This window comes from Hypomesus nipponensis, chromosome 4, assembly GCF_054491055.1.
Source record: "Hypomesus nipponensis isolate SF chromosome 4, ASM5449105v1, whole genome shotgun sequence".
Taxonomy (NCBI): domain Eukaryota; kingdom Metazoa; phylum Chordata; class Actinopteri; order Osmeriformes; family Osmeridae; genus Hypomesus; species Hypomesus nipponensis.
In genome coordinates this window covers 2,148,658-2,161,330 of record NC_140364.1, presented here as the reverse complement: position 1 = coordinate 2,161,330, position 12,673 = coordinate 2,148,658, and the positions used below count along the sequence as shown (strand labels likewise).

Genomic DNA, 12,673 nt, shown 5'->3' with positions numbered 1-12,673 from the left:
CCGGCCCTGATAGTATTTATATAACATACATATATAATTGCGCAGCTCCCCATGTCAATGATCTAGCACCCCCTCAGCACCTGCATTAAATATTCTCTGGCGCCGCCCCTGCCAATGGGAGAAAACATGGAATAATACACATTGTGTGTGTTTGTGAGACAGGAGAGAGAAAGAGAGAGAGAGTTTCATAGCAGAAAAAAACCCTTCTAGTTCCACCTACCTTTGCATCATTTCCTGTTCCTTAAACAGGTAGTGGTATATATGAGGTGAAGATATAATTGTACACACTAAAGTAGAACAGACATGGCAGAGAACAGAGATAACCTCAGGTAAGTCATTCACTTTTGGAAAAAATACTGGTACTGGATTTGTTATGGTAGGCTGTACAATGTTTTTGGGAGGAAAGGTCATTTTATATTTACATTACTGTTTTATTTTTGATTGTGCCTAGAGCTTTTGCTTTTCTACTCTCTTCTAAATAATCCATTTGTCTTGCCCTTGGTTTCAATGGTGTGAGCATCTTTTTCAAGGAAAATCATTCAATATTTCCCCATTTAATCTCTGGATATGCTTATTGATATATTACAATTCTGGACAAGGTATAACCCTTTACATCTAACTGATATTCAAAATATTTTGTTAAAGCTCCAGTAACATTTTGATGTTATTGCAATTAGGGCTGCAACTAACGATTATTTTAGTAATCAATTAAGATGTCAATTCTTTTTTCGATTAATCTATGAATCGGATTAAAAAAAACAAAAGCATTAATTTCCAACCCTTTATTCAAAAACAGAACTGACAGTGCAAATTCACAGTGCAAAATTTCTTCAGAATATACACAAACAGGCACACAACTTTGAAAAAGTTATTAATATTAGCGTGGATTTAATGCTATTTTCAGAGATTAGCAATGTATTTGAGTTTAGTTTAAAACATTTTTGAAAAATGAAAGGTTGTGGAAGTAGGCCAGGCTTTATTAGAATAATCTGGTGTGTATGTAATATGTTTCCGACACAATTTTGAAAAAAGTTAAGATTTTCGAGGATTAAGCTATTTTCAAAGATTAGTGATTTTCTATCATTTTATTTGAAACTTAATTGAAAAAGTAAAGGCTGTGGAAGTACCAGACATTGTTAAGATACTCTGGTGTCTGTTTGAGGTTTTATATTCATACAAATACTATTATTAAAGTCTACATTTTTCTAAATGGTATGGGTAGTTTTCGACGAATGTCAAATATGAAACTAACTTCACCTCGGTCAATTAACACACCTTTTCGACGCATTTAGTGTGAAATGCTGCACACCTTGGATGACTATAGGTCGTACTGATTTCACCGCTATGTGTTTCAGAACAAGGTACTCAACAACGTCTCCGATGGTCTTTCCTCTACCTCCACTCTGCTCCACGCTCAACTAAACTTTTTTTTAAATACTCAAACATCTCCGCGACTTATTGAGTGGTGTAATAATTGCGCGACACGACGAATCGATAATGACATTTGTTGCCAACGCTTTTAATAATCGATTTTAATCGATTTAATCGATTCGTGGTTGCAGCCCTAATTGCAATAGATAAATAGTCAGGGGTGAGTGATCCTGCTCCATCTGTGCTTGCGGAGAGCAGTCCTAGTCACCACCTGTCTAATTGTGTTGGACAGGAAAAGGTGGGATGTCTGTAGAGACGTGCCTCTCGTCGAAGCTCAGAAGTCAGCATGGAACCTGGTCAAGGTTCTCCGTTTACTGTCTATCGCCCTGGTGGCCATACTTGTGTTCAGTCTCGCTGTGGGCAGCAAGGTAGGAGATTATTCTCATGTTTTACATCATGCATCATAATTGTAGGGTATGTGGTGACCACATGTTTTGTTTAGAATGATGGATTAACAGAAAGGATTTCAAGGTAGTTATTCCTCAAATATTTTCACTAACCAACTTTATCTTGTAATTAAAAAGAATGCGATGATACATTATTAAATTATGCATACATTAATCATTTATTATATGCTCTAACTGCTCTAAGTGTTTGCTACTGTACTTACATGTACAATATTTAACATGTTTGTATCTGTAATATCGGGAATCAGTCAATGGCATTAATTCAATTGTCCTATCATCTATGGATTTGGGATATCTGTTATTTAAAAACAAATGTTTTAGAAACATGACACCTACACGCTGCGTTCAAAATAATCGAATTAATTCTAAATTGAACTCCATACACCTGTTAATAGGCTTTGTCAGTGTGCTATGATGATTTGATTTAGGATAAATTATCAATAAACTTTGTTTTCAGGATGTATAATGATTCTGTTTATGTAATTATTTTGCAGTCTTTCTTTCTGGTCCTGATAACCCTGTCCAATAACGTCACTCACACGGTTCCCGCTCAGAACAAACCACTGCCTCTGCTGTGTGTCAGCTGCGCCATGATATGTCCAAGTGTGTTGCTTCTCATCAAAAGTCTTTGGAAGTATATCTTCAAGAAATCGCATACGCCCAAGAAGTACACAGCTCTCTGGGTGAGGACTCTATTAAATCCAAACATCCTCAATAAAAGATGCCGACGAATATACTGGGAGTGAGGAACGGTCCTTGAATTAAATTAACTTGATTATCACAGCACACAATGTGCAGGCACAGATGCAACTACGCGGCTGCGGCTACACGGGGGGGGGGGGGGGGGTGATGCGGGTTGATGCGGGGTGATGCGGGTGAGGCGGGGGGGAGGAGGAGGAGGAAGGGGAGCATTTCTAAATTATATTTCACGACTTCCTTGTGACGGTATATGTTCCAGTATGTGACTTCCTTGTATGCAGCACATTATGTAACAAAGCTTAAACTTTAGTTGTGATGTAATGTGGTTGAGATTTTGGAATTGGGAACTGATGTTTCAAACCCTTGGTATTTTAAGATTGTGGGCTGCCACCGCTGCCAGGGGGGTCCACAATCTTAAATACTAAATCAAGTTTATGCTTTGTTACATAATGTGCTGCATACAAGGAAGAAAATGTGGCCTTGCCACTTTGAATACTGTCACCCATGTTGTCAATCATAAATGGGAGCATTGCCAGATTCATAAACAACATTATGCCACAATGATTTAATAAGCCCTCAGGAGAATGAGTGGGTTATGTCTTGTTTTGTTCTTTTGTAGGTTGTGGTTTGTGAGTCCCTGGTGGGTCTGGGATCAGCGGTGCTCACTGTGGTGGCAATGCCACATTTCGGCATTATCACCAACGCTATGATCCTGAACAGTTTGAGTCTCCTCTCCTCCATCCTCCAGGTTGCTGCCCAAAGTGTGAAAGGCCATGGATACCGGTATAACTTGATTTGAATTGGGAGAGGGGAGGGACCTTTGTTACATAAGACGCTATTATTTGTGATAACCTAACTTACTGTAAATTACTAGGGCTAAATAAATCTGTCACTTCCTGTAAATCTCGTTGGCAATTTTTGTTGTTGTTGTGGGGCTCCATGTTGATAGATATACAATATTTTGGTGGCATTTTCAAGCTTTATTGGATAGAGGCAGTTCAAGGTTGAGGGGATGGCAGGGAGAGAGAGAGACAGAGAGAGAAAGACTGATGGGAAAAGATGCAGCATCCCCCTGGGGCTCCACTTTGACATCTTCTCATCCTCCCCTTCACCCCCACTTCCTTCATTTTCTTCCTTTTCCAGGTACCTCTGGCCCTCCATCCTCTCCATTGTTTTCACACTGGCGGGCTATGTGCTCTTCAGTGTGAGCTACCTGCTTCCAGAGGGGGGGGAAAGGATGGTGCTCTGGGTGGGGTTGGCTATCGGCTCTGCCCTCCTAGTATCCCTCACCTGGTGGGAGAACTACTTCACACTGTTCAACAACAGCTTCCTGGAAGGCCTGGTTGAAGATATGGATAGGAGCAGGTGGGACACACAAGGACATTACATTTGTATTCAGCATTTATTATCTTGAGCAGTGAGACAGTGTGTGAGAAAAATACAGTGTTTACAGCCCTAACAAAACTATTTCCAAAAAATCTTCCAGTACAAATAAGACTTACGAAAAATCTTAAACAAGTCAACCTTAAAAAAAAAAAATTGACAGGTGAATTTGAAGTGTTGTGCAACTGTTACAGGACCGCAGTTCACATCCTCTCCAGTGTGGTCAGGATCTTGGTGACAGGGGCTGTGGTGGGAGCCTACGTCCCCCTCTCGGGCAGAGACTGGTCAGCACTAACCTCAATCCAAGAGAAAGAGAAACAGCTGGTACTGATTGTGTTGGCTATCCAGGTGAGCCTGCCTGTCTGTCTATCTGTACGTATGTCTGTCTGTCTTTAGATCTGTCTGTCTTTAGATCTGTCTGTCTGTAGATCTGTCTGTCTGTCTGTCTGTCTTTAGATCTGTCTGTCTGTAGATCTGTCTGTCTGTCTGTCTGTCTTTAGATCTGTCTGTCTGTAGATCTGTCTGTACATCTGTCTGTCTGACTGTGCACATTGTATATATCGTATATCATTTTATAAGAATAAGTATAAGAATGATCTCCTTGCTCCAGGTTGGGTGTGCTGCCGTGTGCCACTGGTTTGCAGTGGTGGCCTGTAAGATGCACGCACTGCGCCACGCCTTCGTCTTGCCCTTATACCTGTCTTCCATCGCTGTCCTGGCCGTGTTCCTGGTGCCCATCAGTCTCGCCTACAAAGACTCAAGCCCCTCGCCCCATGCAAACCACACCTTCACACAGTACTGCGCTGACATGAGAAGCGACGAGGTCCCCAACCCGGCTCCCGACTGGTTCCAGGGTGTGGTCATGGATGTCACTCGGTCTCTGTGCCTGAGGGAGATGTCAGACGAGATGAGCATTGCGTTCATAGGAAGTGCTTCCCTCTGCTGGTGGCTGGGGCTAGTGCTGTCCACCATCTACATCCTGTTTATGAAAGTGGGGCGTATAGAGAGGACCCAGGACTTTTTTGTCAGGAGGATGTACGAGGGGGCGTTTCTCGAGCCGTCCCTTCTGCTCAACACACGCTTCGTGGTCAGACACAAGGAAAAAAAAAGGAGGTGTGTTTAATCACCACTTTAAAACATCCCTTTGTCAGTGTGTTTGTGTGTATGTACCTCAAAGTAGATATCATATGTGTGTTTTTTTCAATGAGTTTAACACTAACTCTCTTTCTGCCATTTCCAGTACATGTGAGAAAGTGAACGTGTTCCTGTGTGCTACTATGTGGCATGAGTCATATGATGAAATGATCAAGATGTTCATCTCCATGTTCAGGTAAGGACAGACATTTTACAGTAACATCCTATTGAAGACGACACCATGGCAGAAAATCCTTCAGACTAATATCTCATTTTCTTTCTTTCTTTCTTTCAGACTGGACAAATACAGGCCAAAGGATGGCATCAAACAGGATGTAGAGTTTGAGTCCCATGTCTACTTTGACGATGCTTTTGTAGATGTGAAGGGAGATCGACACGTCAACGAATACGTCGAGACCCTGGTGGACGCAGTCCGAGAGGTTTACACGTAAGACAGATCCATAATCTGTTCTACCACACACACACACACACACACACACACACACACACAAACACACACACACACACACACAGCTTTCCTTGTTGACATGATGTAGACACTACCCTTCTAATTCTACTCTCTCAGTATTTTCCTGGAGGAGGACCCCAGCATTTTCCGAGACAGACCACCCATGCCCGACCAGTCGATCTTGAGAACACCCTACGGAGGTCGGCTGGAGTATATTCTCCCACACAGTAACAAGCTGATAATACACCTGAAGGACAAGAAGAAGATACGCCACAAAAAGAGGTGGTCGCAGGTAGGCAATACAAGTCAGTCGCTTCAAATGCCACCATTATTTACTGTGGTGTATTTCTGTAGTAGAAGTATTCCCAGGCTGTTAAATAGAACGCTATGAATTATTTGTGTGAGGATAAAGGAAACTCAATCCATCACCTAACGTATTTCTAGATCATGTACCTCTACTACATCCTTGGCTGGCGTCTCACAACTGGCTACTTTAAGAAACTTGACAAAGGTGAACCCAGGGAGGAGTTGGAGAAAAGCTTAAAGGTGAAAAACATGTGGGTGCACACACACACACACACACACACACACACACACACTACTATGGCAGGATATGTGTGACATGAGTGTTTCTGTTTTGGGGCTACTTCTAGAAACAACAGAAAAACACCTATCTCTTGGCTCTGGACGGAGACACAGACTTCCAGCCGGCTGCAGTGATGCTGCTGGTGGACAGGCTGAGGCTCTACTCACATGTAGGCGCCGCTTGTGGCAGGATTCACCCCACTGGCACAGGTACGCTCAGCCGCGACATCCTCTACTGCACTGCAGACACCGCACACCCACATCCCTGCAGACACGCCTTACCTAGAAAACACCCTCGTTCACTCATACACTCCCACTGACATGCCAACACACAAGCACACATGCCATACACACGCAGACCTGTAAACACACAAGCACACAACCTATCCACACGCAGACCTGTAAACACACACACCTTTCCACCGGTTTTCCCCGCAGGTCCGATGGTGTGGTACCAGAAGTTTGAGTATGCGGTGGGCCACTGGCTGCAGAAGACAGCAGAGCATGTGCTTGGCTGTGTGCTCTGTAGCCCTGGCTGCTTCAGTCTGTTCAGAGGCGCCGCCCTCATGGACGACAACGTCATGAAGAAGTACACCATAACGGCCACGGAGGCGAGCCACTATGTACAGTACGACCAAGGTACTAACATAACTAAGATAACTTTATTTTTCCGTACCAACAACAAAAAAACGACTTAGGGGAGCAGTGAAATTTGATACAATACAGGTGTTGATCCGTTTATCTTTACAATGTGACAATATACAGGTGTATGATGTTTCGAATTCCTCTCACTTTCCTTCCTGCTTCCCCCTCCCCCCCATCTCCAAACCTTTTCTCCTCCGCTCCTTCTCTCCTCCGCCCCCTCTCCCGTCTCGTTCCCTGCTCCCCCTCCTCTTCCTCTCCCTTCATCGTCCTCCTCCCTTGTCCTGCTTCTCCTCTCCCCCCTCTCCAGGTGAGGACCGCTGGTTGTGTACTCTGCTCCTGCAGCAGGGCTGGAGGGTGGAGTACAACGCTGCATCGGACGCTTACACCAACGCCCCCCAGGACTTCAAGGAGTTCTACAACCAGGTTAGGGTTGGTTTGAGTAGTAGAACCGCCAAGTAACACGATCAAATCTTTATGAATCACACGTATTTGATTTTCATTTCATATTTATTTAACGGTTTAGAGTGAAATAGGCTGTTGTGTGTATCTCAACCTGGGCTTGCGCTTGACCCCACCCTCCACCTTATGCAGCGTCGGCGCTGGGGTCCGTCCACCATGGCTAACACCCTGGATCTGCTTGGTACGGGCTCCCTGACGTCCGAGAAGAACAGCTCCATCTCCAAGCCCTTTGTCCTCTACCAGGTCCTCAGCATGGCAGCCTCCATTCTGGGCCCCGCCACCATCTGCCTCATGACCGCAGGTACATGATGCAGCAGAGGTGGTTGGGTCATAGCACTTGAGTCCAACGGTCCAGTAGATCTCTATTGGGGGCTTGTGAGCCCTGACAGTAATGTTATGTTATAGTATTCTTGATGAAAGGAAGAGGGTTTGCTTTGAATGTGATGTTCGTTGTGGTGTTTGTTTTGTGAATAATACTTTGTCCAACTTTGTTGTTGTCTTTCAGGAAGCTTTTCATTTGTTTTCAAAATCCATCCCAACTACTCCCTTATCGTCGCTGTTGTGCCCCCCACTATCTACCTCATACTGTGCTTCAAGCTGAAGTCGGACACACAGATTACAATTGCAGCCGTCATGAGCGTTTTCTATGCTTTCCTGATGTTGGGAACGGGCTTGTCCATCGTTGGTAAATAACAGTGTTTCAGACCCCATTCACTTACATTAGCATTGCTAACAATGCTAACAAACTTCCATGAACTGTAAAATTCACACCCTCTACTCACCCTTCAAATCCTCCTTACCCTTCACCCCCCCATACCCTCTTTTCACCCCCTCTATCTTCTGCTCACCCTCCACATTCTCTCCTCACCCACCATACCCTCTCCTCCCTCCCCGCCCTGTCTTTCCCCTTTCCCCTCTCCTCACCCTTCACATTCCCTCCTCACCTTCTACCCTCTCTTTACCCTTCATTACCTCTCCTCACTCTCTGTACCCTCTCCTCCAGGTTCCATGGTGGAGGAGCAGACCATTTGGACCCCCAGTGGTCTGTTCATCATCTGTACCCTTCTGCTGTACACCATCACGGCCCTCCTCCACCCCCAAGAGGCACCACTGGCCATCTACGGCCTACTCTATTTCATCTGCATCCCCAGTGCCTACCTCCTCCTGGCCATCTACTCCATGGTCAACATGAACAATGTCTCCTGGGGCACCAGGGAGACCGCAGGAGCCGGCAAGCAGGCAGCCATGCCGCCCAAGACCTTGGGACAGCGCCTTCTACAGGGCTTGCCGGACTGCTGCAGGTGTCCATGCTTGAGAGGAGATGGTATGGAGAGGATGCCGGAGGAGACAGTGGTGATGGGCCAGGAGGTGGGGATGAGGGGCCAGGAGACGGTCATGTTGGGCCAGGAGATGGGGATGAGGGGCCAGGAGACGGTCATGTTGGGCCAGGAGATGGATGTGAAGCCACAGGAGAATACAAGGTAACAACATTGTGACATGCGGTGCTGTGGTAATGGCTATAACATTTGAATTCTGTTCCTACCACGTTTTCTTTCTGGAGGTGATCTGAGCTCATGACTCTTTGTGTGAGCATTCCTAACTGTCTGTTTGGGATATGTTCGTGTCTCTCTTTCACCCAGGTATCTGGAATCACCTCCTCCTCTTCCGGAGCAATGTGAGTCCTGACTTAATGTATATCTCATCTACACCTATACATTGAGAAAGAGCAGGATAGAGAAAGATTTAGAGAGTGAACAAGAGAGATTCGTCTCCACTTAAGGAGATGTTACCTTGACAGTATAGTCTACAGTGTGTATTCTGTTATGTTTCACAGGCTGGGTGACGCAACTTCAGGAAAAGACTGAGGACTATAATTTCAAAGAAGAATATCTTCCAGAGGTAAATTCTTCTCACACAAGATGACGTGTAAAGCAAAAATGGAAGTATAAGTTAATTCAACGTTTAAAGGACAAGTTAGAGGATCGATGTAGCTAGTTGATGATGAAGTGGATGAACAGTCTCATGTTTCTCCACAGGAGGAGGAGATCTTTTTTGTAGATCTGCAGAAGCGTTATCTGGAACCTCTGAAGGAGGACAAAGCGAAGCAGGATCAGATCACCAGTGACCTGAAAGACCTAAGGAACAAGGTAGCCTGAGTCCTGTGTGTTAGCCTGTTCATTAACATACATTAGCATTATTATTTGTATTGGCGCAAGTATTATGTCATTAGGATTGGATGGCAACGTTACCTCTTCCTACTTTCAACTTTACATTTATGTTTAGTTGTTTAGCTGATGCTGTCATCCAATGCATAGTACAACCTCCTTCTCTTTCTCCTCCTCCTTCTCCAAAATCCCTTCTTCCACTTTCATCCTTCCCTCTTCATCCTCCTCGTCTCCAGGTGACGTTTGTCTACTTCATCTGCAACGCCCTGTGGCTGGTGGCCACATTCGTCCTTCAGCTCATCGGCAGTTCTGTCACCATCAAGATCCCCAAAGCCAGCCTGAACCTGACTGCGACGGGGGAGTTTGTCTACATAGACCCCATCGGACTCATGTTCCTTCTGGGGTTCGGATTGCTCATCTTAATTCAGTTCCTGGCCATGCTGTATCACAGGTGACAGACTAGTTTATTTTGTATACAGTCTTTGTACATTCAACTTTTGTGTAATTTCAGAAACCTTCATTAACCAGATTAAATGTCAATTTTAATTTTTGTTTGTGATTAATTTCGATGTTTTTCTTTGTTGTTTTAGGATTTACACCATGATCCACTTTGTGGCGTTTGTAGACACAGAATCCCAGAGTGAGAAAAAGTCCTCCAAATACAAACCACCAGGGAAACCAGAGGATACAGCACAGGTACAGAAACTGAACTGAACTTACTGATTTAGAAATCAGTAAAAAAAAAAAAAACATAAATAAATAAATAAATAAACAAAGCAAACATTTTTGGTTATTTAACCATTGGTCTATTTATGTGAGATTCAAATGTCTGAGAAGCCTGAAATGTTTGATTAACACTGATTGGAGTGATTGGTAGTGTAAAGGCCGTTATATGGTACTCCATACTTCACGATTACGGACAAATGGGAAGGGCCTACGCATAGATGGAACGCCTTGAAACGCCCTATCCGTCGTCTGCGGGGCCGTCGGAGAGCTCTCCCGTGCACCGTTGAAATTCCTGTCGATCCGTCATGCCGTGCTGTACAGCGACGGATACCCCTTGGCCGTGATTGGTCCGCTAGGACATCATTTCCAAACGGCATCATTTCCGACTTCGACAGAAAGGCGTTTTCTCTAAGATCGTCTTCTTGAAAGACGTCTGTGATGAAAACTACTAGGAGATAAAGTTTATTGTGTGCTAGTTTATGCTCTTCTCTAGCGAATTCAGAAACGTGAGTTTGTTGTCTGTGCACTGACTGCCACAGTTTAGTGACCTAGAGTAGTACATTGTAGTTTTGACTGTACATACAGTTTGTTTGGATCTTTTTGTTTTCAATTATATCAGTCTTTTTGTTTATCATTTTTCACATTGGATTATACACTTGGTGGTGGAGAAATGAATTCACAAAACCAGAGCCTTGTCTATATCGCAGGGGTGTCAAACTCATTTTCACCGAGGGCCACATCAGCATCATGGTTGCCGTCAAAGGGCCAGTTGTAACTACGATGTAACGTCAGTAACGATGTAAAAACATGGTGTTTTTGTTGTAGCTTTTGTGAATATAGGGCCTATTATGCTGCAATTGAAGTCCGCCTTTTAATTCTTGGACAATCTGCTGTTTTTCATGGAGGATAAATGTGCACATTTTTCTCAGTGTTTGGTGACAAAATGCAAGAGCGCATAGCGCAAGAGCAAAACTTTTTTTGCCCTTTATTTGAAGGCAGAATAGCTTTTTGAGCTTTATGTAAAATAAACATCGCCGTTTTCCAATTGGTAAAACCTTGTCTAATGAAGGTGATATCTTCATCATTTCTGGCTCCAAATTGTCGACAAGTGAAGCAGAAACATGCTAGCTTGGCTGAGTACTCTAACCAAGTTCGAGAGCGATACCAACTTGGGTTGAATGCCCGAGGACCTTGGCTGAAAATGCACATAGGGTACGTTCGCAGGACCGGCTGCATTGGAGTGCTGTCATTCAAACCATGCTCGCCTTCACCCAGTTAAACTTTGCGTTTAACACTGATGTGCATACACTGCTTTCTAGAGGCGGGATGTCGTCACTTTGCCGAAACACAATCGAAATGCATGGTGAGAGATGTCGTTTATGGTCAATGCACGCTGTAAAGCAGCGTAATCTTATTTCAATAGCCCATTAAGCTTCCACGGGCCACATAAAATGACGTGTCGGGACACATTTGGCCACGTTTGCTCTTTCAGGTGGTTATATTGCATTAGACACAATCTTTAATATAATATTATGCGACTGCACCTGCAGCACTCATAGTCTGACTAGTGACAGCTGGTAGGAGGGTCCCACATGTGATGAGAGGTGGGAGATAAACAACGACGATTTCTAACTTACAAAAACGCAACAAAGCAACGTGTTTTCGACAAAAAACCGCTTCTCCACCTACTGTTCTGGCGGTGAATTGTTTTCAGCACCCCCAGTCTTCGGAGAACCCTAAAGGCAACAGAAATGCTAATTAATCCGTCCTATCTGGCGGCCCGCCCATTCGTAACGGAGTCTTGAGTACCATACTGGCACCTTAAGTGGTAGTTGTGCTGTTGGTTTTGTCCTCTCAGATCATTTGATAACCTTTTATGTTCATTAATACTACATTATCTCGTAATTATATTATTTTAACCTCCTCGCAGAACCTTGACGTTGTACAGCTTGAGGAGAAAGAGAAGAACAACTTGGGGAGCACTGAGGTGGAGATCTATCGACGGTATTCTACTGCAGGGACCATGGTGTGAGGCAACTTCTGGGACTTGATAGCTTTTTGATTTAGCTTAGTTAGTTGATAAATGTTACTTTAAGCATAACATTAAATATGGTAGTCCAAACTATCAAGGTTGCTTGGTCAACTATAGGTAAATCTAGGCCAAAGATTTTGGTTTTGAAATGTAAATACAAACAGTATTTTTTAAACCAACATTAGTAGTGAAATTTAAAAATGGGCTGTTTCTGCTGAAGGGTGGGTGTCTGCATGTGAACAATCTACTGTTACTATGGCCAAGCCTTTGAAGCCAAGTCAATTTAAGACAAAGATGTATTAGTTTTGTAGTTTTATTGTGTGTTAAGTCCTCCAACTGAGGACTCCTACACTGTATGTTTGTAAAGAATACATTTTATCTTTCAAGTGTTCAATCAAATTTTATCCATAAGTATTTATATAAATATATATTTAACTGAGAATACAATTATTAATAACTTATTTATTCTGCACTTTAAACTTTGGGGGCATTTAATAAATTGTATGTTTCAAAATACCCTATCTTGTCTTGTTTCACT

The 12,673-nt window shown here is 43.6% G+C and overlaps 1 protein-coding gene across 1 annotated transcript; it reads left to right on the top strand.

Moving 5' to 3' along the window:
* Positions 1-541: 541 nt before the first annotated feature.
* Positions 542-12,651, top strand: LOC146294962 (chitin synthase chs-2-like). The gene is made up of 23 exons (XM_084695493.1): positions 542-599; positions 1,664-1,799; positions 2,333-2,521; positions 3,157-3,320; positions 3,681-3,902; positions 4,115-4,268; positions 4,531-5,033; positions 5,161-5,250; positions 5,350-5,502; positions 5,641-5,815; positions 5,968-6,069; positions 6,177-6,318; positions 6,547-6,747; positions 7,061-7,176; positions 7,345-7,513; positions 7,718-7,897; positions 8,216-8,693; positions 8,853-8,887; positions 9,047-9,111; positions 9,249-9,359; positions 9,614-9,828; positions 9,968-10,073; positions 12,034-12,651. Exons 1-23 carry the CDS (start codon positions 568-570, stop codon positions 12,133-12,135), a joined length of 3,840 nt encoding a protein of 1,279 aa, XP_084551619.1. The 5' UTR covers positions 542-567; the 3' UTR covers positions 12,136-12,651.
* Positions 12,652-12,673: the final 22 nt, after the last annotated feature.

What these genes read in the sequence shown, in the direction of transcription:
- LOC146294962 (XM_084695493.1), top strand. Translation starts at nt 568, where the DNA reads ATGCTTATTGATATATTACAATTCTGGACAAG. An exon ending in AGAAGTACACAGCTCTCTGG is followed by an intron (nt 2,522 to 3,156) that starts GTGAGGACTCTA and finishes GTTCTTTTGTAG; the next exon opens with GTTGTGGTTTGTGAGTCCCT. An exon ending in TGATTGTGTTGGCTATCCAG is followed by an intron (nt 4,269 to 4,530) that starts GTGAGCCTGCCT and finishes TCCTTGCTCCAG; the next exon opens with GTTGGGTGTGCTGCCGTGTG.